Raw genomic sequence first — 26365 nt, forward strand, 5'->3', positions numbered from 1 at the left:
GCAAGGCTGCCCTGCGCTCTCCGGGGTATGGAAGGGTACCACGGTGCTTTTTTGCAAAGTCTACTTCCTTGGGGAAAGCTTCACTGACAACACGCGTTTTTAAAGACCTCTTAGACAATCTGCTCAACACCATGCGAGAGTAGAGCAGAAAACTGAACTGAGGACTCCTACCCACCAGCTAAGCTGCAGGGCCTGTTACTGATCACCCCCCTCAACTGGTGCCTGCCTGTTTGCCTGTCAGCCGTCTCACAATCTTATCTGCAAGTACCGATATTCCACTTACCTGGAACATCATCTTCCCAAGCCCATATTTACAGCCATCTCTGCTGCATTTCTGTCCCATCCACATGATTACAAAAAATTACGATGAAAAAAAGGCAAAATAGTCCAAAGCACAAAGTGCTTTCCTAACACTTTGCTCTTAGTCAAAGAAACAAGCAAAACATCCGCACTTACAATGTCATATGGGTAAAACGATCATTTTTGTGGAGTGCAGCAGGGACGTTTCATGTGTGCACACCAAAAGGCATCACTGTACCTCTAAGGGGAAGTTCAGAATGCAATTCGACAGCTGAAACTTGCTAAGGTGAATAAAAACTTACTAGAAAACAGAAATGCTGTACAGAGGCATAAATCCCTAAGGTGGTCTTAGTTTTTTAAAAAGACGGGTTTTTTATTTCCTGCCGTATGCAGTTCACATCCGTAAAGCCAAACTACACTTAATAAGTGAAAACCTCATCAGTACCTGAGAGCCCTCCATTCCCCTTGCTTCAGAGAAGGAACTCTGCACATCAAGTCTTAAACGAGCAAAACACTGACTGCGTCGCAGAACCAGAGCCTGCTTGTTTGCTCGCTTACAAAAAGCGGTTTGTACTTGGCAGTTTCCTCCCACGCATATTAATGCGAGCAATCAGGCTTCTACTGCCCTGCAGATCCGACACCCACCAGAACAGCTATGTTCAATTTCTGTTCCAGGTTTGTCTTTTTTAGTCCCTCCCCTTCATCCCTCACTTACGTACGTTCGGCCGCAGACAGACACGCTCAGTGAAGCTGCAGAGCAGTAGCACAGCTGACGGCAGCGCAGCGCACTCAGCCCAGGCATGCAGAGCCCTCCCTGCCCTCCACACCGCCCGGCTGGGCTGCGGCAAGTGCTCCGCTGAGCAGCTCTACTGCGAGCTCAGACACAACAATGCTACAGAAGAAAGAACAGGCTAGAGCAGTAACTGGATACTCAAAAAAGCTGCTATACATTCCCACCTAAAGCAAAAAATCCATACAATGCAACGTAAAGAACGAGTGGGAGGAATCTAGGTTCTTTCATAGTTACAGCTTTTACAGAAGACTCTGTCATTTCCAAATTAATGTTTGATGAAGCAAACAGCCTTTGCACAACATCAAATCTTCCTCTGTCAGTGAGAGGAGCCACCAAAGGACTGCTCAGCACCACAGTGCCATCAGCTGAAGCGATGTTAGGCTGTGTTTATGAGAGAGAGAGCAAAAGACAGAGGCATTAACAAGGCTTTCCAAGCAGTGCTGTTCCTGCCATCACACAGCTCAGTTCTTTCTTACAAAACCACTGGCAAGCTTAGAAGACAGCGGCAGAAGGGCAAGATTCCCTTTACTATTAGCCTTGACAAGTACGACGTATTCATCCAGAACCAAAGCTCTATGGCACCCTTTAAGGAGAAACATCTCACCTACTGCACTTTCCCCCAGTTCAACTTCTCTCACTGCAGATCACACTTAACTCCTGCTCTTGCTCTGAGCAAACAGTAGCATTCCCCTTGCCCCTCATATTTAAAGGCTTTTATTATTATTTTTGTCAGTGAGCTTAAAAAGCTTAAAAAAAGCCTTGCCCTATTCCTTCAGCAGTTTCAATGAATGGCCGCAGAGTTTTGGAACTTCACAGTTTGCCAAGGCCCAAGCGCTGCTGCTATCGAAGTGAAATTTCAGTTTCCCAAGGGCAGGTGACTACTGTTACTGAGATGGCAAAACGGGCTAGTGAGACTATTCGTACATTAAATTTCAGGCTTAAGTTACAATTTTTTTTTGCTCACAACCCACGAAATCTCCCAAATACAGAAACATTGCAGAAGTTAGGCATCCACCTGCAGTAAATTACCTGCATCATTTGCCACTGTCAGACTCTGACCTTGCCTAAGCAACGCCTACGGCTGGAATTCACACTGGAGCTTGACATCCTCTTTTTTGGGTGCGAAACACAGTAAGGCAGAGACCACAGTCATTACTGCTGCTGGGGCCCACACACTGCACAGTCACATTTTGATTACTCACCAAGCAACACAGTGCCGGAACAACCTGGAGATCACAGCAGGCACGCAGCAGGACAAGAGTGTAATCAGGCAGCTCTGAGAAGGAAACATTACAAGGGAAAAGATTGTTTCCAGTGAACACTGCACAAGGCTGGCTGCTGGAAAGGGGAATTAACAGTGAGCTCTGTGGGGTTCTCCTGCTGTGCAAAGACAGATGAGCCGCGGTTTTGAGGCCCACCCGCAGGCACAGCACCTTGTGAAATGGACGCTGGAGACCAAAGTGACTCAATGCTAAGGACAGATGTCACATGTGCTCTGCTGGACATTTGGAAGAGGCTCATCCAGCCCCTTTCTGCCTACTTCCCAGAGCACAGAATAAAATGGGATGAGTGATGCATACAAGCCCCACACGGACTATCCCTGCCCTTGACAAAAGGCAGCTCGTAGGAAAGGAGATTCTCCTCCCCATCATTCTTGTCTCCTCCCTAAGTATCTCCCCAGTGTTCCACTCTGAGCCTGCAGGCTGGATGAATAATTTAGGCCTTGAATAAAACAAGAACCCCCGCTCTGAAAATCTGTATGAGATGCCGACTTCAGCAAAAACACAATTTGAGGGGAACAACATAGCTGAGACTGCCTTAGGGCAGGGAGATGGACTAAATGATCCCTGGGGTGTCCTTCAACTGTGTAACTCAAAGGCTGTAATTCCTAATAGAAGCAACAGGCATAAAACAGCTTTTGATTCTTGATCCAACTGCATTTACGCCTGGACATTAGCAGCAGGCATTATGTCCAAAGCCAGGTGCTAATGCAACACGCTCAATTAGCTGCGCCCTGCTGTTAATAGCATCTGACAAGTGTTACCACATCAGCAGGTTTCTGTTTTCTATTTCTTTTCTGTCTCTGCAAATGAGTTAAGCTTTCCTACCTGGGTACTGTGCGTATACGGATGCACGCTGACATTTTGCTGCACAGTGCCACATCTAACTAATACCACACTGGACTTCCCTTCGTTATCTTAATGTCAGGAAATTCTTTATGTATGAGAGGAGAAAAAGCCCGGAAAGTCTCTCTTGGACTTTGCAGGTAGCTTTTAATTAACACTGTGGTGCCAACTAGATTGTGAGCATGGCATTTGTTTGACATTTATGTTTAATCTCCTTTTCAGCTGCAAAACAACCCTCTAATTGCAGTGTCTCTATGTTAAATCATTTTTGCTAAATATAGTTTGCACCTCTACACTATACGCTGTTACACAGAAGACAACACCCAATTTGTAATTCTCAGCGTTTAGGCGGGAAGAACTCTGGCATGCAACAAGAGAAATTATCTTGCCAAACTGGAAATGCCCGTATTCAGCAGAAAGGAGACTTGAGTGATCTTGGGGGAATGTGTGTTTTACAAGCAAAATCTGTCAGTCATTGAGGGCTGAATTTAATTCACAGCCAGGAACGCTAAGCATGGTGTATCAAACCCATAAAAAGGAACAGAATAAATTATGTTCACTCAGCTCAAAAAGAGCCACAAACACTAACTCAGAAACAGCTTCTAAAAGGAAAATTAAAAAAAAGAAAGGGCTCTTCTCTTCGTTCATGACATACCAGAGATAGCACTGATGAGGAGGTGAGCAGCTGAGAAGAGTTCTTCATCCTGAGGCTGAAATTTCTGCAACAACAGCTCACTCTGTAAACTGCACCCTAAGAGCTGCAAGAAGTCAATCAGGTCTCGCTGTTGTGCAGATTTTAACCCCTTCATATCTGGCTTGTCTCCTGTGCAGATATCATCTACCTGGAAGCAAAAAAATAAGTAAAACTTCTTGAAAAGAAAAAGGTTCAAGCAAAAGAGAATGCTAGCTCTATTGCGAAATTACTTTTAGGAAGCAAGCAAAAGTTTCTTCATCTTACCACGTCCTCCAGGGCAGCTACCATTTCTTCATGGAGCAAGAATTCACAAAGGGTTTTATACAAAGCTCTTTGCTTGTCTTCCGGCAGCTTCACAAAGGGCTGGAACTGACTCTTCAACTGTGACAGATCTTTCCCAAGAAAGCCGTAAAAATGAAAACTAAGTATTGCTACATAAACGCCAGTAAAAACAGCTTCCATTTTTGCTATATGTTTCCTAAGCTCGTTTATCACATCATCTTGACATCCTGATTTCCATCATCACAAGTTATAACGAAAGGCTGGAACACATCTGGTGATATTTCCCTAAGGAGCCAATGATGCATCAATGACAATTCTAAGAAAGAAGAACAGTTACTGAGGAACAACATTCGGTGTTCAATATTTGTAGTATTTTAGAAGTCAGTATTTTAATGTTAACTGAACTAACCATATATTAAGTTTCTCACTTGAAAGTTCATCTCCAGACAATGCTCATTTATAAGGCAGAATGAAGAGTTCTGCTCATAGCCTTATTTCTTAATCTGTGGTTTAATTACAAAGTTAATGGTATGAGTCCACACACAGAATTAAAAGTTCCTTTTGTGATCCTGAATTGTTATTGTCCTCATATTTCATCAGGTGCATCAAGAATTACAACTCTTCACTCTCGACCTGATTATTATTACAAAAATCGGGACAAAAATCTCTTCTTGACTGAAATATTGAATCTATTACAATACATACAATAGGAGCACAAGAGAGTTCACTGCACTTCCTTCCCCACAATTCAACAATGACAAAAAAACAAAATCTTTTATGACATGAAATTACCCCTTTGCCAAAGAAAATAAGTTTTCAAGTCAATAATGCCAACTGGAAGGTTGGAATGTGTTTTTCTACATTCCAAAAATATGGGCATGCAAGTGCTCTTAACCTTGTTTAAAAGAAATTTCCCTTCATGTCACTCCGGTCAAGAAACATGCTCTCTTTAAAGATGCCTTTTATATTTAAAAATTACTTCATTAGGAAAGAAAAAAAAAAAAAAAAAAGACCAGTCACAGGCAGATATTTTTTTTACCTGATGCAATCATATAACTGTCTATACAAATAACAGAAGAGGAAACCTACATTAAATTGCTGTAGTAGAAACAATTTTTTTAGTTTTTTTCAGAGAGACAGTTCAGGTTAATTAATTAAAAGAAATCTCCAAACCTCTTAAGCAAGAAAGACACAAAGGTATATCAAGCTAAAAGAAAAAATGAAACAGTGGCATACCATTCTTTCACAAGTAAGTGGTTTTTATATGCACACAGAGACACAGTTATGCCTTTCAAACAAGTCTACATTGGAGAATGACAACTTACTTCAGGACAACAAATATCTATTTTGGTCACAGTTAGTCTATTGACCAGTCATGAACAAAGGGTGAAATTTAGAGGTAACAAAAGTGATGCTCATCGTTGGATCCAGCTGTAAGGACTCTATCAAGAACTGATGAAAAGTAAAGCGTGTTCTGAGGCCTCGATTTGTTTTCCCTTTTTTCATTCCTCTGGTGACAACCCTGCCCCTTTCTTCCACATCTCTAGAATAAACAAGTTGTGCCTCACCCATTATACCAATCTGGAAGCTTCACTTACATCAGCCTTAGCTGATACCGAAGATTTCTACAAAGCTTCTCAGAAAATAATGAGGCTAAGTGAAGGCAGGAGAGATGTCTTTGTATTTTTAGAGACTTAAAGTAACCTTTAACTGAGAAGCTTTACTGAGAGTATCTTCCAAATAATGAGAAAATATTTTCAGTGACCCTTTCTGAATGAAAGCATAAATCTAAACTAATCTTATAGAGCTTATCTGGAATGTAACAGAACGGGCATAAAAACCTGATTTTGTAAGATCATAATTTATGACAAAGGGATTCAGAATGTTCCTAGGGAACAGTCCACTGCATATACCTACTGTAGAAGTAAATTTTTCTATTCTTTCAGTGTATTCCCCCAAGAGTTCCTGATAAGGGCTATTAAAATGAACTAACATAATTTCTTGTGTACTATTGTACCAGAGTACTTCCTTCTATCGTGTTGCTTAACTGGCTGTAAGGTAATCATGTCAAGCATTTCTGGTAATACCTTGTTTCAATACACTTAAAGAAGCATCGCTGGGAATGAGGTTTTTAGCTCCAGAGTACCTCTCATTATCAACAGCATCTGGCTGATAGAGAAACAAAGTATCTCTGAATCCTGCGGAATGGGGATAAGTTGAACCTTCAGTGCTTTCTTTTTCAAATCCTCCTTGCTGTTCATCTAGCAGACAGAATTCTGTAATTAGAAATTAAATTTAAAAAAAAAATTAATAAAATTCACAAGCAATTACTGAATGAGATGCTTGCTTCTATTATGCAGCATCCTCGCACGTGATTTCTCCATGTCTGCTGCTACGTCTGTGAGTTACCAAACATTACTGCAGCCCTGATGTTTGGTACAGCGTGCACAGAACAAAGGTCCTGTGGTGCAGCTACCACCCATAAAATGTGACACCAGCTCCTGTGAATTAAAGTAACGTAGACAGCAAATAACACGAAAACCTCTCACTGACACAGCAAACCGGAACACTGCATACAAGAGATGCAGGTATGAATTCTTCACATTTTCTACCAATTAAGAGATGTGCTGCTATGGGGGCTACAGGATCCGCTCATGACGGAGACACAGGAAAGCACTTTCTGAGATTCAGAAGAACTCTCCGAGTCCCTCACAGAGCTGCTTCTGGTCACGGCACTGATAAGACTCCTCTTTCTCAGCCAAGCCACAGGTCCCTCCTCAAGTTCTCCAGATAAGTAGAAAACAGGGGGCTTCCAGAGTCACTAGAGGACTTCACCCAGGCATGTTCACTAACAGAACCACTCTGCAATACACTGTCTCTTTGCAATAACTTAATGGAGAAAATAACACGGCCTGGCTGGATCACCCTTTCTGCCTCGTCTTCATGACAAGCACTGGCTGACCCCACCCAAACAGGACTGCAGTTTCCTGCCACCCCAATGCCTCCATCGTGATGATGCTAAGGGGCTCCTGGAAGGTACACAGGAAGCCTTTGTAAGAGGTACGCTGGGAAATCTGGAATATCAAGTTCTGTGTTCAGGCCTCCAATACTGTGCCCCAAAGATGCAGAATATAATCAAAGCCCTATGCATATTCTGATCATCTTTTATTGGTGCAAATGTAAGATTTGAAACCGTACCCCTGGCCCTCTGCAGCAGGTCTGAGAACATGAGCAGGCTAGCAAGAGAAACTCAATTTTAAAGTTAACACCTGACAGCAAAGGGGAGGGAAGAAAAAAAAAAAGTAACTAATCAAGCAAGTGTTCACATGTACCAGGCACAAAACCCAAATATAACCTTGCTGCAGTTTTAAGAGTCTGTCTCACCAAATTAAGGACATTCAAAGCAGATGAGAAAGCACAGAGAGCACTCCATCAGCAAAAAGCTTTTTCAAAGGGAGAGCAGACAAAGACATCTCTGCCACAGAGAAAGAAAGACGACAGAGATCTTTATGCCTGCACAACCCTTCACAGAGAAGAGCAAGCTACAGTGGAGCAGAAAGCGATCAACACAAATTAAAGAACTTCCCAAAGCAACAAGACTCCAGACAGCAGCTACGGCACTATAAGGCCACCATGTTCATGTTACTTTCATGGGTAATAATAAGGCTTTCACACGAACCCTGAAGGAGGAAGACAGTGCTGATAAACTACCTGCCCTCCTAAGGCAGAACGATGCTGATGAGGGAAATCAATACGCAGCATCACCTCAGAAGTTTTAAGAGACACAGACCCTGCTGTTAAATCTTGTAAGAGGACTCAATTCAGAGGAAAACACAGGATTCTGAAAGTTTTATATTAATAAGACTGTTAATTCATTTTATATCTCATTAATTTAATCATATGCTTTAAAAAAAAGGGAAAAATAAATGAAAGACCATACATTAATACTGTGATATTTACTGAATTCTATTACACCCATTAATGACAAACCTCCACTAGTGCAGTTAGAGCTTGTTAGTTATTCAGAAACATGAACAAAAATGGAAGAAAACTTGAGATGATCAATGAAAACAATCAAAGGCAAAGAGACTTCTTTGCGGGGATAAACTGAAAAGATTAGGAAAATTTAATTTAAAAACATTGGATGCAAGTCACAAATATATAGCAATGAATAGAACAAAGCCAATCAGCCCGGTGCTAACATACCTCCTGTTTTGTAAAGCAAGAACAAGAGGACTTGCAGTGAAATTTTAGAGACACAAAACTGCAAAGCCTTTTAACAGGAACAGCTTTTAAATATAGTGGAAAATTAGCCTGTAGAAATTAAACAGAATGATTACAGGAAAATAATACTGTAAAGGAACTGGAAAAGGATTAGATTTTTTTTCCCTTTTATTTTTAATGTCCAACAACAACTAGTCACATTAGCCAGGACATTTTTAGGAAAGTTTATATACCATTCTTCCTTACAGAATAGCACTGTGAGTGGCAAAGAAAAAGAAACAACAAACCCCAAACTTACATGGACCTTAATCCATAATTATATGTGAAGAGAATCCCATTATGTTACACCTGCTACTGGTCACTTTCAGTCTCATGTGAAAGGACTACATCAGTCTCTGGATTTAACTTCGAAGGCTATTTTTACCTCCACAGACACTGATCACTGCTCAAACATTAAGAAGTTGAAGGTTAGGCTCCACCATACTTATTCTTGCTAGCCAATCCCTAATTTTCTTGTTAGTTCCTGCACTTTACCTTCTCAATGACAGTCAGGCAAGGAAAGAGAGCACAAATTAAAAAAAAAGGAGACAAGACAGGTTGTTTGAGAAATACAGATCACTAACAAGACCCATGTATTATCAGCTAGCAGGACATGGGAATTTCCACCTAGAAATCACGCAAGCAGGCTATCAGCTATACACCTATGTAGTCAGATAGCCTTAACCACACCTGATTGCTCTGAATTACAGTTCTGTTATGACTATGAAGTCAATGCCCTCTGGTATATCTCTGTGTTCAGTCTATGTCAGAGCAATTCTGCATTTCGGAATTTTTTTTTACAGGTTACATGATATTTACTTATATTCCTGAACCTACAGACTTCCTTAATATCAGAAGTCAGTTGAAGGAGAATGATAGTATCTTCTGCATTTCTTATCCAAATAAAGCGTATCCTGGATTTAAATCTCAACTGCACTTCAATTATTTCTTCAACGTATCTCCTGTTCTCTCCACATCAGTCCTTTCCAACTTTCAGCCCTGCACAGTCCATCTGATTTCCTTCTTTCTTGCTTAGCATCGTCTGAAACCTTCTTTAGGTCAGTGAGTTTAACTGAGGATACACAAGAAAGAAAAACTCAGGTGATTCTGCAGAGCAGCGTCACTAGTCCCCGCCAAAGCCAATGTCAACACTTTTTTTTAACTTAACACCTGAAAGTATATGACCTGAAATAAGTAAAGCATGACCAGAAAACATGGCAAAGACACTTGTGCAACGATTCTGTGAACAATCTACATATGAAAGTGTAAAACAGACAGAAAAGTGTAAAATAGACAGAAAAGTTTAAATTTCAGTCCTATACTTCATGAACAATTCTTTTCTTAGCATGACTGTTGTCTAAACATTCCTGCTTGACCGTTCATTTATATTCAGCTCACTGTCCCTGACAACAGGTGAAGGCGACAGCATGGGCTGAGGGCCAGCTAGCTAGAAGCAAGATTGCAGAAAAAGACCCGCACAACAAATCTGAGAGGATCAGCAGCGTGCCCTTGCAGCTACTGAAGTTTGCTGCATACTGGGCTGTACTGGCAAAAGTGTAGCTAGAAGATCAATGAAAGTGATTTTACAATTTGGGAGACTGCATTCAGAGCGCCATGTCCAGTTTTGGAATCTCCGGTACAAGACAGACACGCACATACTGGAGCAATCTACCAAACAGCCACGAAGACCACTGGGGGCTGGAGAACATCATCTATGAGAAGAAGCTGAGAAACTGAGTTTGTCCGGCTTGGAGAAAATATTGCTAAGGGAGAGCCTTATTGCTATCCACAGCCACCCAATGGAAGCATATAGAGAAGATGGAGCCAGACTCTTCTGTATGACGACAGGACAAAAGGCAAGAGACAAGTTAAAGAAAGGGGAATTCTCACTAGCTATTAAGAAAGAAAGAAAAGTTCACCACGATGGTAGTCAAATATGAGAACAGGCTTCCAAGAGGGGTGAAGGAATCTCCATTTCCAGAGATATTCAAAATTTGAACAGAGAAGGATATAATTGAACTCTGAACTTAGATCAAACTTCAAAAGTTGGCCCTGCCTTGAGCTGGCGATTGAGCTAGATGACCTCCTGTAGTCCCTCGAAACTTAAATTATTCAGAGTTTATGATTTATGCAAACAAATGAAAAAGCATTACTAAACCAGAAGAGGAGCGTTTCACAGCACAAATAAGTATCAAGGCAATGGAGACCTATACAATGTCATCACCTTCATACACAGGGAAATGCGAAAATCATTGCACAACAGACAGCTCTGTCCACAGCTGAACTGTGTGCCACAGAAAGAGACCTTTATACTTACCAAACTGGCCATTGTGCTTTATAGACAACTCAATTACACCATAGGCAATAGTGGTTGCAGGAGGAATTTCAAGGATCACACTGGAATCCTTCATCATACTTCCATTTTCACTCACTGAAACCTAGAGGACAGATTTATTCACATTTTATCTGATTCAGCTATCGTGTAGCTTAAACACAGAATTAATTTAGAGGAAATACAGAAAAAGAATGTGCTTTATTCTCCATGATGTCTAATTAAAGCACACATTACATTTGACATCTACGAAAGGAAAAAGATGGGCAGCGAGGCAGAAGCAGAATGCCAAGAGCAGCTCTCAAATCCTCAGCTACCCTGTCCTACCACAAAGTTGAGCACCAGGTGCAGCTTTCGCCACACACAAAACACTGTGTCACCAGGAAACGGGCACCCACTTCAGTATCCTGCCCTCTTCTACCCTGACACCTCTTTTGCTCAGCTGGAGACTGGTACCAGTAAGGTGGCACTTGCACAGAGGGTTGTTGAACTGCAACTCCCAGACTTCTGCTACTGGAGACACCCCGTACACAGAAGGGATTTATCTGCAGCTTCAAAAAAAAACTTACAACGAATGAGCATGTTTTGACTTTGGTAATTCCCTCTCAGTTCATAGGCAATTTTTCAGGTATCTTCACAATGCAGTTAATCTCTACTCCCATGATTGAAAACAAATAGCTTCTCGTTAAATATTAAAATTCAGTAGACACTGCAAACATTTTTGATGAATGATTACTTGGTGTTTCAAACACATTTCCTTCAGCAATGCTTTTTGCTCTTCAACTTTCACTGAATTGTTTTATGTTTGTTTTATGTTCTGCTGTAGGCAGGAATCTACAGAGAAACTGAAACGCAATTTGACAGCATTCATGGAAACGACATTCCAGGCTCACACTAAAAGACGGTATCTTTTGCCAGTGAGGCAACGGAAAAAACATTTTACCTTCCCGAAGCTTCACAACTGAGCAGCTCAGTGAGTTCGACATGTTAAGAAAGAGAGTTCAACATGCTAAGGAAGCATGAAAAATACTCTGAAGTCTATTTGGAGAAATCATAATTTCTTTTCAGATAATCTCCAAATGTTCTATTTCTTGCAGATTTTTAATAACTTTTACCTTTACTATTTTTGTACTGCATCCTATCACACCACTGATTTTTTCTTCTGTCTGGATATGTTCAGATATCGTACACTTCTGAGTTGTTATTATCTTTTCTCTCAAGATGCAGAGCACTTCACGTTTTCTTTCCATTACTTGTTGCAGTAAACTACTGTTTAGATTTATTGTTCTGAAAAAGAAAAGACACCATTAACAACATAAATACTAGAATTGAGAAAAAAACTTTTCTTAATTGCTTGAAGAAGCTTTTATCATAACAATGGTTTCTGTATGAGCAGTCTCCTCAAAATTATTACGTTCTCTTTTGTTATTTGGTAGTAGTAAATATCCGTATTCCACAGTAATTCCCAATACATGTATTGAATTCTTGATTCCTTACTCTGAGCAAAAATGGCAGTTGTCTGGCTACTTTCTAAGCAAGAAACGCAAGGGAGAACTAAAGACAACTTTAAGCTTCCAGAGCAACATGAAAGCAACCAGCCAGGCTCGTGGACACTGGACTGAATCCTCTGCTACCGTGAACTCACACTGACATTCACCTGGCCATGGCAGGGGATGCCAGCTAACCATTCTCTTCAGAGTCTCATGTTAGTGCAGTGTCAGTAAGTCAATGGGTCACATCCTGCAGTCTTTACTCAAAAAAATGATTTCAACCAAAAAAGCTAACCAGGGAGTACAAACAAAAGGCCTGTGCTCATGGTCCGTATTATGAACTCCCCACAGCCTAGCACAACACTGCATACACCATGCATACGCACATGCAACAAAAATACCTATAATAATCTATAAGAAGCGTGTAGTATAATAGCATTATCTACACATCAAAAGCTCTGATCAGAAAGAGTGAAGTTGCAGTCAAGCTACTGGAAGTCAGGAAATACACAGCAAACAATCTTCCAGTTTGCTTAGTTTCTCTCTTTGTAATGAAGCCCCACTTTTCCTCACAATAGTTCTTCGGTTTGTCTCTCTTACCTGACCAGATCAAGTCCTATTTCTTCCCCCTCCTTCTCATTCTTCTCAGCTTTGTCCCGCAGTCAGCCAGCTCACTAGCCCCGCTTCATGTAGTTTCTCTGTTATCTTCTACCCTCACATGACACCAGCTGTTCATGGCTCCCAGCCTCAGTCTCCCCTCTTCGTAGTTCATTCTTACCACTTTCCAGCCATCTGGCCAAACTTGGTCTCATTTATCTCCTTGTCACCATACAGCCTTGTCACCCTTGTCTTTGTACATCCTTTTACCAGCCCAATGCTTCCAACTTAACAAGTCATCCCTACTCACACCAAAACATAATTCAGTGTGCATTTACATGCTGCTGGAGATATTTCTAAAGTCAGGTTCTTAGAATGAGCATAAGAAAGAAAGTGAACTCCCACAAACAACACGAGAGGATTATTTTCTAAGAAAAGATGACAAAGTTCACTACCTTGTCTTCTGGGGTGTTAACAGACTTTCTGGTAACAGTTCAAGTCACTTCCTAACTGTATTTAATTGATTAAAAAGTGTCAATTATATTATACTTTTGCAAACTACTCATTGGACGTCCTTGGATGAGATGTCATATCTTCTATGAACAGACAGCTCTAGCAAGACAGCTGGAAGATTAGGAGATTGCTATCCCTGGCTCAAGTTAGTCAGTCTTTTCTCCTCCCTTTCACTGTAAATGGCTATTCATGGGGCTAAATGGCAACTCCCCAAAAATACGACAGAAAGACTCCACTTCATTTAAATCAAGATATCTTCACTTTTAATTAAAAAGTTTTAGATTTATTAGATTCTGGAGTTTTGGATTTATGCAGTCTGTATAAGTCTGAAGTCAGCTTGATTCTTTATTAAATTAAAAATATCCAGAGGCAATTTTTGATCTTTGGAGAGTTACATGCTTATATGAAAGTTCAATCAGTTGGAATGAACTGTCTGAAAACCTTAAAGCTGATCGTTTAAACAAGGCAAATAAAATACCTCTGAAGCAATGCAGCAGCCACTAGAAAAGCAGCCCCAAACATTCCTGAGATTATTAATACAACTTTTTTTCTTTTGCTGCAAAGCCACGCTTTATGCTTGGAATGCAATGAATCTTTGGATTAAGCAAAAATTGAAGAAATGTCAGGCAATCACAAACACTGTTGCTCTTAGAAGTGTCTGCCAAACCAGAGCTATTAGTTATCACAATAACAGACCATCAAGCCTATCATACACTTCATAATAATTACTTATGATTCTGAAGAGGTGTGCTAAGCATCTTGAAAATACAAATTAATGCACTAAGAACTTACAATTTTAACATTTGCCCTAAGAAGTCACAGGGAAGAAATACAATGAAGAAGCACAAAAGCAGTTTGTTGTTTGCTTTCATATGACATATTTTTTGCCTGCTTTAGAGGATGACAAACTCACCAGGTATCCCCAAAAGTTAGAGCAAAAGAAACAAAACAAGCAAAGGTGGTAGAAAAATATAGATTAAATAAAGATTTGCAGTTTCAGAATGAGTGTTAACATACAAAGCATATGAATATGATTTATGTGTGTACAAATGAATGACCAAAATAATCCAAGAGACTTTCTGCCATCTGCTACTTCAGAATTGTGCCCGAGGTGGGACTGGCTCAGAACCCTTCATGCTCCTGGCTTTGAGATTCAGATGCAGAACTAGTGGCAGAACGAAAGAGCCAGAAGACAGACGTAAATTTGCAAAGAGGCGCGGCGAAGAAGTTTCTGAGGCTGAGGCAGCGCTGGACGAGCTGCGGCAGCACTGGGGTCTGTGCGGTGATGCTAATGCCACAGGGGCGCTGAGCAACCCGCTTCGGCCCCCGATGCCGCGGTCCCATGGGCACTGGGTCTCGGAGGTAACCTGGGTCCTCTGCACAGAGCTGCACGGCGTGGCAGGGACATGGCTGCTGCCTCAGCCCCGAGACTCCAGTGATTTCAGGGGATGTGTTCAACTGTAAAGCCGGCAGAAATGCTCTCCTCTTCCCACTACGCTTAGTGAGTACCAGGTTCAGAGCTTTAAAGTACATACCTACCAACAGCTACAAATACCTTTTATTTTAGGACAGCACAGCTAAACGCCCTCCTCTAGCCTTCTGGCACTCAACTTTCTATCATAAAACCCCTTAGACTCCAGGGTTGCGCATGAGCGTATCCCAAGTTATTACTGGGGCGCAGCCTGGAGAAGGCAAAACATCCTGCTCCTCTCGATGACTCAAACACGAGACAACGTGAGGTAAGCAAATACTCAGCTTATCTAAATTATCACTGAAAATAATCATCAAGAGCACAATGCAGCAGAGTTGAAGTTTGACAATCAGAGCAGGGCTTGAACTATTGCAGGGCGATGGCCACTGAATCCATGAGTATATTTTTGCAAGAGCTGAACTCGTTTGCTAGCATAACACTCCGAATATTGGGGATATATCTGAATTAACAAGAGATGGCTGAGTTAAACTCCTGAGAACACATGCATGCAGGCACACAAGTTGCATTGCATTTTTTAATTTTACAGGTCACGTTTCAGAGCTTTTATTTGTTCTACAACCATCACTCTTACCATCTCTTTCACCATCTATTGTATAGGAGCCCTTACTGATCCTGTGTGACCTGTACTGCACACCGTTCTCCTTCCCACCTTGAGAAGCTGAGCTGAAGTACTCAAAAGTAATGATATATAAAATACAATGAGATGTTGCTTTGCTAAGTCCCATTATCAACACACAGAGTATAAGCCTATATACATAAAGATAATTTAAAGGATAAGGATTATGGGTTTTTGTCTGATTGTTTGTTCTGTAAATAACCTTCCTGAAGTCAATTATTTACTATGCTGGCAGCTCTAAAGCATGTCCCAAAGGGCAATGAAGCTGGTGAAGGGTGTAGAGCACAAGCCTTACGAAGAGCTGAGGGAACTGGGGTTGTTTAGCCTGAAGAAAAGGAGGCTGAGGGGAGACCTTATCGCTCTCTACAGCTACCTGAAAGGAGGTTGTAGTGAGGTGGGTGTCGGTCTCTTCTCCCAAGTAACAAGTGATTGGCCCAGAAGGCCAACCGCGTCCTGGGCTGCATCAAGAGGAGCGTGGCCAGCAGGTCGAGGGAGGTGATTCTCCCCCTCTACTCTGCCCTCGTGAGACCTCACTTGGAGTATTGCGTCCAGTTCTGGAGTCCCCAACATAAGAAGGACATGGACCAGTTGGAGAGGGTCCAGAGGAGGGCCACGAAGATGATAAGAGGGCTGGAGCACCTTTCCTATGAGGACAGGCTGAAAGAGTTGGGGCTGTTCAGCCTGGAGAAGAGGAGGCTCCGGGGTGACCTTATAGCGGTCTTCCAGTACCTCAAGGGGGCCTACAAGAAAGATGGGGAGAGGCTGTTCAGGAGGGCCAGTTGTGATAGGACAAGGGGTAATGGTTTTAAAATAGAGGGAGGTAGATTCAGGTTGGATATTAGGAAAAAATTTTTTACCATGAGAGTTGTAGAACACTGGAACAGGTTGCCCAGAGAGGTGGTGGATGCTCCATCCCTGGAGACGTTCAAGGCCCGGTTGGATGAGGCCCTGAGCAACCTGATCTAGTTGGAGATATCCCTGTTCCTTGCAGGGGGGTTGGACTAGATGGCCTTTGAAGGTCCCTTCCAGCCCTAACGATTCTATGATTCTATGACGAGAGGAAATGGCCTCAAATTGCACCAGGGGAGCTTTAAATTGGATATTAGGGAAAATTTCTGCCCCAAAAGGATTGTCAAGCATTGGAATAGGCTGCCCAGGGAAGTGGTTGAGTCACCATCTCTGGAGATGCTTTAAAGACATGCAGATGTGGTGCTTAGGGACATGGTTTATTGGTGGACTTGGCAGTGCTAGGTTAACGGTTGGACTCGATGATCTTCAAGGTCTTTTCCAACCTAAATGTTCTATGATTCTATAGTTCAAACATGAACAGAGAAGGGTTTCTTTGAGTTTTGGTCTCACTCTCTCCACATCTAGTTGGATTAAACATTTCCAATCTCCTATAATGCAAAGGCTTCCTTCACTTTTATTCAACCTTTTTATTCTTGCATGAGGAAAGCAGTGCAGAATAGAGAGGCACAAAGGCAATTTGCTACAGACTGGAAGTGGAAAAGGAAGAAAGGCAGAAACCAATGGAAGGCAAGAGAAAACAAGACAACACCTGACAATAGAGCAGGCTCTCACAGAAAGCAGGAGCCTGCTCTAAACCCCACAGCTGAGACTGAGGGTCTTTCCTTCAGACATAGAACGTGTGATTGGATCGTTCACAAAAGAGGGGGGCTAGGACCACTTTTTCCATCAAATTCTGTCTAGTCTTCTCAGTAACCCACCCCACAAATCCTCAAACAAGGTACTCGCCAATTTACTACAAATACCAAAAAGAATGGTTACTGCTGTGAGTACTCTCCATCCATCCTCACACTGAAGTCAGCACTGTTGCCTGCTTGCACAAATTTTCCCTAATGCAAACTACCCATGAGTGAAAAACCTTTTCAGTCCTGCACCGGGAAACATCACCTCAACACACCTCCTCTCCCAGTAGTAGAGACACGGGTGGCACACTCTCACTGTCTCGCCCAAATGCAACTTCTTCCACAACATCCACATGACTGACTGCAAATCTCTCTCACCGCTCGCCCAGAATTCCTCAGCTTGTTCAGTCTTCTCCACTTCATTTACAATGCGCAGTAGTCTCATGCCTTCCATACAAATGCTGCTTGCTGCACAGTGAGAGCCTTCACCCAGCTCTGCTCCTTCTCTAATAGAGACCTCTAAATGAATACCATAGAGTAAAATCCACCAGATCTCACTCTGCCACTTTCCACCAAGCACAGACACATAATATTTCTTTTGTTAATTCATTTCAAATATAACCTCTCTGACCTACTTCTTACAGTCATGCTGGAACACAGTTATCTGCTATAGTCAGTTCATTGAAAGCATTTCACAATTTTCCCTGCAGTATAACCTGACAGTTACTTCATAGAACATCTTCCCCAAGAATACCAGAGACTTTTGGGAATGCAAGTGACAGATAGCTCCTCTATTTTCTATTTGACATCCTCCTTATCCTTCAAATCACAGGCACACACACAATTGATTTTACTCTATCCTGTCTCATAACATTCTGTGAATTTGTATTACCCATGTAACACCTTTGGTAGAAAACTGAATGTTTTTCTCTTCATATGCATAAACACTCAAGGAGTTGTAAAGAATAAATAACAAAATGGGCTGAATTTCTACTGTATTCAGATTAGGAACAGGCATCTATTTTTGTCTTAGTGTGGACAACAGTTGAATCAATGAAAGCGCATATTAAAGTGCAATATGTAAAAACATCTTTCAGTCATGCAGAGCATAAAACTATTAACACCCTGTTTTTCTCATGCTAGTCATAGAGTTTGGAATCATTCATGTGAAATGATGGACGTGTGACAGTCAGACTTCTCAGCACCTGATGTGAACTGAATGACTGCTGTCACTTGGTCTTATTTCTTTCTCTCTGCTGTCACTGTCCTCTCAGAACTTCTATTTCAGTCACCTAACACAACTTAGTGAAATGGTAAAAACAAGCAAGCGAATTTGTTAATCCATGAGAACTATCGAGATTATAACCTTCTCATAATCCCTTTCACTGGAGGGGAGAATAAAGAATTGTTGAGGTTGGAAGGTCATCTGGTTCAACCCCTCCTACTCAAGGGGGCCACCTGGAGCAGGCTGGCTAGGATCATGTCTCCAAGAAGGGAGACTCCACAACCTCCCTGGGCAACCTGTGCTAGTCCTCAGTGACCCTCACAGTGAAAAAGCATTTCCTGATGTTCAGACAAAGTCTCCTGTGTTTCAGGTTGCGCCCATTGCCTCCTATTCTGTCACTGGGCACCACTGAAAAAATTCTGGCTCCATTCTCTTTCCATCTGTCCTTCAGGTATTTATACACATTAGTAAGATGCTCCCTGAGCCTTCTCTTCTCCAGGCTGAGCAGTCCCACCTCTCTCAGCCTTTTGTCAAACATGGGGTGCTCCACTCCCTTCATCACGGCCCTTCACTGGACTCTCTCTAGTATGCCCATCTCTCCCTTGTACTAGGGAGCCCAGAATCACACACAGCGCTGCGGGTGCGGCCTCACCAATGCTGAGTAGAGGGAAAGGATCACCTCTCCTGGCCTACTGGCAATACTCCTCCTCATGCAGTCCAGGATACCATTGGCCTTCCTTGCAGCAAGGGTACGTTGCTGGCTCATGTCCAATCTGGTGTCCACCAGGACCTCCAGGTCCTTTCCTGCAAAGCTGCTTTCCAGCCGGTCAGCCCTCAGCCATGTACTGGTGCCTGGGGTTTTTCCACGTGCTGAACTTTGTACTTCCCTTTGTTGAACTGCATGAGGTTCCCACCAGATCAGCCTGTTGAGGTCCTTCTGGGTAGCAGCACGGCCCTCTGGGTGTATCAGCCACTACTCTCAATTCTGTGTCATCAGCAAACTTGCTCAGGGTACACTCATCAACCCTGTCACGCAGATGACTAAAGAAGATGTTAAATGGGACTGGACACAGTATTCTCCCCTGGGGTACACCATTAATTGTTGACCTCCAACTGGACTTTGTACCACTGATCAATAACCTCTGGGTCCTGCCATTCAGCCATTTTTTGATCCACCTCACTGTCCACTCATCCAGCTCATACTTAAGCAGCTTCTCTATGAAGATCTTATGGCAGACAGTACTGAAAGCCTTAAAATGGAAGATGGAACATATTCTTAAATCCATAGCAATCTCACTGACTTAAAGGCACAGGACTCTGACCTAAAACCAGGATGTTACAGCACTCTCTGAATTAGCACGTACAATGTAATATGAAAAGTTAGAATAACGTAAAATAAAATATGCCAAGATTCTATACCTCAAAGTACCATTTAACTTTATTTTTATATTGCATATTATGTTAATAAGTGTGTTCGGCATTTAGAATGTCATTGCTTCTGCAAATCGGGAAGGATCTCATCCTGCACCCTTCAGCTGTCATCCCTTTTCAGAAAAGGAGGGCCAATGTGGCATCTGGAATCTAATCAAAAGATCAGAAGGATTCTCCTTCAGAAGGTTCACATAAGAAGTGACAGGAAACCTATTTGCTGCCACTCAGGACTTCCAGCTTGCTGAACCTTGAAGATTCACATGACTTAGTTTAGAAGGCATATCAGCTTTGACTTTTTTTTTTTAAAGATTTTTCTGCTATTTATCTGCAACTTTGACTTAAACAGCCTAGTACAAGAACACTTTAGAATGCAACTTAATTAGGCTCTATGTGTAGAAATAATAAACAAAACAATAATTGATCAAACAAGCACAAGCAACGTATGTCATTAGATAAAATCAACACCACTTAGCTGACTCTCATCTCACAAGGACTGATGGGTAAACATCCTCTTAGTACCATAATGCTTTGCATTCAAGAATCACTAACTTGCAGGCACCAGCACTCCTGAATGCCGAATTCCCAAATTCCACACAACACTCCACGAACGAGACAAAAGCTAGAAGCTTGGACACAATCCATCATAAATCACAGCATATTTATGAATGAGTAACTGGAATTTCATTTGTAAGGCGTTGCCACAGTTTCTATGTATATTTGTATAAAGTGGCACACACATTAACCTCATTTACAGTTATATTCAGATCGATGTAGAGCTACTGCTTTTCCACACTCAAAAGAAGATAACGTATTTCTAAGTATTTAGTTACATTCAGGATTATAACCCCAAGATGTCCTGAAGTACATCTGATTCACTACAGGAGGATTATTTGTTTGAACAGAGGAGGTAACTTACTGCAGAAAGTTAAGTAAAAGCTTACTGATACAAATAGAAGTTACTCTAGTTTGGTTTTCTACAGGACTCTATCTAGTGTTAGAAACAAGATTCTAAATTTTGACTGACACTATTTTTCTGATACTAGATGCATACTGATTTTACAGGCTGGTACCCATATTTAGCCCAGTATTTTCTGCTTTTAATAAGGCATTTAGTACAAAGATAGCAAGGTGCCTTTTAGAATAAGTTTGGTGGCTTGTGAACACTCATGATAAAAAGAACAACAGCCATTTGTTTCTGTGAAAACTGAGAATTGATTATTTCTAGAACATCAGTGTATCTAAAGCAAATCTACACTGCTTCTACAACTTTTACACTGAGAACAAAAACCTAACATCTTTCTTATCAGAGCATCTGCAAAAGCTATTAAAATGCATTACACCACCTGCCACAAATCTAGGGTACAATGCTGTCAAAATCCAATCACCCTCATCTCCCATGAGTCAGGACCTGCAACAGAGAGCAGACTCTGACTTGTCAGCTGGTTGCCAAGTAGGCTTTGGTCCATGACTTTCTTATTGCAAGATTAAGTAAATCCAATTTCAGAGTGGGACAGGAAGTGTTGCATATCTTGTAAAATTAAGATTATAGTTCCCCTCAGCTATTACAGTGTGTAACAGTGAGGAATAGATTTATGAATTGCATTTTATTCCTAGTAGAACGTGCATTGACTGTGCTTGCTCACTTTTGCTATTCCTTCAACTTCAAATAATCCAATTTTCTAGCAGTCACTCACACACACACACAAGAAATTATAAAGCCTGCTTACAAGACCATTACAAGTTCTGAATTCGGTTTCCATAGCATTTGCCCCAGTAACACAGAGAAACCAATCCATTTTTTTTCCAGACTGTTTCAATGCAGTTCCCCAAAGAAGGGAGGGGAATGCAAAGAAGGGAGGATTTGAGTCTTGTACCACATGGTAATTCATGCAAATACATAAGATTAAATTGCAGAGAGATGTTCTTAAAATGAAAGGGAAAGATTCGACCATCAAGCTTTCAAAATCTGGAAATTTTCGTTTTTGTATATATGATTTATCATCTGAAAATGAGAGCTTACAATAAAAATAATTCTCAAACAATGGCAATGCTACAGAATCAATTAATTGTTCAGTGATCACCGCTGCCCAACATTAAAAACATACCTGTCCTTGACATCTTTCATAAGTTGCTGCAAGTCAATCTCCTGCTTCCTCAGGTTTCCAAACGAGGACTGGTTTTCCACATAGCCTTTCCCTCCAACTCCCAGGCTGATCTTTCCAAAAGAAGTTTCAATACTTCCTTGAACAACATCTTCAAACTTCCCCATATATTTTGCGAAGTCAGACTCCACAATTACTAGGAAAGCAATAAAAGTAATTTTTATTTTGTGAAAAGAAGTGCTGAAATGGTCTTGAAGTGATTAGAAAAACACAAACTTAAAGAAAATGTGACAAGTTAGTGAAGGCAAGGAACAGTACTGAGCAGGTAAATACTGAAATTTATAGCTCTGCAACTCTTATTTCTGCTTTCTCCATGTTTTCATCATGTTCGCTCCCCTACCTTTTATATTTTGCCTCTTTGGGAAGACACCAGGTGATTGAAATGCTGAGCTCAGATGCTATGGAAGATTTATAAAGAATGATTGAAACTTACTTCAGCTACAAAGCAAAACTACAAAGCAGACCTGCTTATACAATAGGGTTAATATTTTGCCGCTATCTTGACATAGCTCATGGCAGGGCTGTCCCAAAGCTCACTGAAAATCAATGCAAGTTCTAATTAGCTTAAAACAACTCTGAATCTTATATACCTATAAGCAAAATAACTGACTCAGAATCAGTTAATTTTCCAAGGCAATTACAATTAACATCTACTTAGAGACTTATCTATTTTCCTGTATGGAATTGTGACATGCCCAGAAATAAGGGATTCCAGATCATTAATCCTAGAACCTGGTTAGGACTGCTGCAGCTGGATGAAGGAAGAAGTCCAAGGGTCAACCATTTTTAACAATCTGTGCAAGAAGAAAGGAAGCAGTGGTAAAACTTGCTTGGCCTTGCTTGGGCAAGCATTCCCCGGGCCACTGTCACCAAGACAACACTGCTTATCTAGTCCCTTTTGACCCGGAGCAGAGTATAATTTCACGCTACTATCGCATACTGGAATCCCCTAAAAATACTCTAGGGGAGATCCTGTGGCTGCAGACAATTAATAAACAGTAGGACTATATGGTTTGATGACCTTCAGCACTCAACTTCAGTAGACCATCTAGGCAAAACGTTTTTTTTTTTTTATTACTGGTTTTAGTAAACAGAACAGTCAAGTGAGAACAGATCCAGTCATCTCATTTCCACGGATGGAGAATACTTCAGAGCATTCCTCTGAAAGGAGCCCTCTAGAAACACAACTGAGTGTAATAACAAAAAAGATTAGGCTTTGCATTCTTTTTATCTGCAATCACAGGGCTGCCCCAGCATGGCTTTACCTGGTTTTATCGGTTTGTCTTCAGTAAGCACATCACTCAGGGTGACTGTCAGGAAATGGTACTTGGGCTTCTGCCAGCACCAGAGTTTCTTCCTCTTCGTAACTAAGCTCAGAAGCTGCAGCTTGTCCGAGGCGTTCAACTGGGAAACAGGGATCAAGTCACCTCCACTGTCAGTTTCTCTCACAAAATTCTTTGTTGCTTTTGCAAACATCTTGGGGAATCAATCAAAGCCTGAAAGAACACATCTGCTTTTCAAAAACTAGTCGAAATATTTACATTGTCACTTTAAGAAGCTCCTCATAGTATTGGAATTAATGCAGGAACAGCTACTGTTTTCGCCCCATCTTCTCCACTCTGAGCTGGGAACCATGACAGTTCAAGCCACTTATCCCAAAGTAAAAAGGTTTTCACCGTAACAGATGAAAGAACTCCAATTACAATTTTACATAAGCAACAGTGAATAAGCAAAGAACGATGCACTGCAAACATGATACACAAGGCTTAATAAACATTACAGTAATAATGTCTGAAATTTATGACCACGCAGATAATGAAGAAAGAAAATAAATGTGTGAGAAAATAAATATTCCAATCTACAGCTGAAAAGTTCCTTCAAGGAACACTCGCGGGTAATTAATCTGTTAGGGAGAAAACAAACTTACACAGCTTACCTGAAATTCTAAGAAAAAGCATCTACTAATGAGCACCCCGCAGAGACTGGCTGGGACGAGGAGAGCACTGGTGCAGTGGCAGAGGATGGCTGCCTCCCCGCAGAATCCTTCTTTTATTACCTAACATAAAAGTATCTTACTCCGTATAAGGTAATCGGGTATTATTCACACAAATTATCTTGACCTTTTTAACACTGAGTAAACATATATAGGGATAATAAAAATTGTTCTATAAAAAGCAACAAATATTTGTGCTGGCATCTTTGTGACTAAGTTTTGTTTCTGAACAACGCCCCTGGAAAGTCCCGATTGATTCTTTTATTTCTGAATCTTTTTACCTTCAATGTTTTCCAATTTTCTATTTCCCATTAGCATAACTACAGTGAAACTGAACATATGTTATTTGCAACTGTTGTCTCTGCTAAATAGCTACATACATTATCTTATTCTAGCTTTTAAATACCTTAAATTAAAAAAAATCGGCACCTTTTATTGTGTAAGGTTCTTTTATCCCAAGCAATACGTTTTGCTGTATTTATAAGGAACTTTTTCAATAAGAGAAACTGGCTAAACTCATGGGAGAAATGGTAAAAAAAATGACCATTCACAAGTGCTAAACACACAATCCTAATAAACTATTTTTTTACCTTTTTAAGAAAGATCTATTTTTCAACTCTGTGTTACTTCATCTAATGATATTTCAGAATTAAATCAGTTTTTTAAAGTTGGCAGTGTTCCTTTGAATTCCTCAGCTGACACTGACTGGAAAGTTTAACTAAGAGCATGAGATGTGTTAGCTAAGTATCCACACATCCACAATTAATTACCTATCTTGCTGTGCAAAGATGTTAGATTTGTCATTTACAAATATAAGCCAGAACAAGTTAGAACAGAATTCAAACAAAAACTGATAATGCAGTGAGCACTCAGGATTATCAACAGAAAATGGAAAACTGAACAAAGATACTAGTGGTTGGATCACAGGCTCCATGTTTTAATATCAGTTGGAGGACAGATAAAAAAAACACCCAACCTTTTTGCAGACGGGAACTTACCTTTTCACCAGCTTTTCCCAAATCTCGTTTCAGATAATATTCCACACAATATCTACCAATTTGTGTTGAGGTATCTACCTCCTCATGAAACCCTTATGGCCTACTCTTAGTTCTCTATATAAGCAAGTAAAGGGTGTTTCCCAACAACACCTGCATGGAAAGGATTTGAACCACCTCAAAGTCTCGTAACATTTTACTGAAGAGTCTTCTGGGACTTTCATTGTAATTGTGGCTGCAACTAACCTGCAGCATAGCCCCAACTATATGCACTGGGAATACTTACACTGACTTTCTTGTTCTCTGACCTTTTCCTAAACTCAAAACTGAGATTGATTTTTTTTTTTTTGCATTCTTAAATTTCTCCTCCTTAATTTGCCTGCTTTTAATCTCAGTGAGAACACTTTAACAGAATAAGCAATGCAGCTTCACCGCAGCAGGAAAAAAAAACCCAAAACAAACCAACCAACTCCCCAACAGCCCAAAAAATTAGTTTTCTTTTCCCTGGAACTTCTTTTCTGTGACACTGTATTTCACAACCAACCAGATGACTGATTCGTAACAGAGGGGACTACCAAGACAATTCTCATTGCCTGCATTAGAGCATTAGCATTACCTTCTTCAAACATTTCTGTGCCTTACATGACTGTTCACTTCTTCTGACCCCATTCCTACAAAACCAACTCACATGGGAGCACTCTCTGAAAAGAAAGAGGACCACCAATTTCTGAGGAGTTTATGACAAGACAAATTGCAAAAAACAGTTCCTATATGATTTGGCACTGTTACACACTCACTAATGTCATGAGAAGAACCATTAACACGACCCTATAGAACTTCCGATTCATAGTGGTTTGTCTTCATTCCCAGTCACCATGCTTTTGACTAGGAAAAAGGACATCCAGGAAAGACAACAGACACTTATGAGGACTGCTGAGACTCACCAGGTAGGAGAGACAAGACCATCTTCAGCCTCAGAATGACAACGCCAACGTTTCCCACACTTTGCTGTGCTGGGAACATCTTTGCAAGGAGCATGTTTGCTGGTGCAGCTGCACCTGCAAAGCAAGAATGTTCTATCCAAATTCCTGTTTATGTCTCTTTGGATATAGCACCTTTAACACAAATTCTAAAATGCACCCAAATATCTTCTTTCACTGGTTCACAAAACAAAGACATAGAGCACTTGAATATGCTCTTAGCCAACAAGAGGGCATTAATACAGCTACCAGGATGATGGCATCCTGACTAAATGGATATGCAGCAGCTATAGACATAGCATGAAGGAAATGCTGCCTTCGCAGTTTCTCCCTCTGGAAATTTTCTTAGAGCTGTGCTTGGTTTGGTCGAGTTAAAAGAGAAAGTATCAAAACTGGTAGGAAAAGCCTGTCAGAGTGAATTCACTCTTGCAG

At 41.0% G+C, this 26365-nt stretch overlaps 1 protein-coding gene across 2 annotated transcripts; it reads right to left on the reverse strand.

Moving 5' to 3' along the window:
- Window positions 1–1243: 1243 nt before the first annotated feature.
- Window positions 1244–25991, reverse strand: GSDME (gasdermin E). 2 transcript variants are annotated; one of them, XM_086614987.1, is made up of 10 exons: window positions 25903–25991; window positions 23231–23361; window positions 21909–22101; window positions 11906–12077; window positions 10776–10896; window positions 6283–6471; window positions 4178–4305; window positions 3875–4061; window positions 2296–2369; window positions 1244–1474 (listed from the first exon to the last, which is right to left on the reverse strand). In XM_086614987.1, the coding sequence occupies exons 1-10, from the start codon at window positions 25989–25991 to the stop codon at window positions 1244–1246; spliced, it is 1515 nt and encodes a 504-aa protein (XP_086471113.1). The 2 variants fall into 2 exon arrangements, with proteins under 2 accessions (XP_086471113.1, XP_086471111.1); XM_086614985.1 differs by lacking the exon at window positions 25903–25991 and having other exon boundaries at window positions 23231–23441.
- Window positions 25992–26365: the final 374 nt, after the last annotated feature.

This window comes from Tauraco erythrolophus, chromosome 7 (assembly GCF_009769465.1).
Source record: "Tauraco erythrolophus isolate bTauEry1 chromosome 7, bTauEry1.pri, whole genome shotgun sequence".
Classification (NCBI taxonomy): Eukaryota; Metazoa; Chordata; class Aves; order Musophagiformes; family Musophagidae; genus Tauraco; species Tauraco erythrolophus.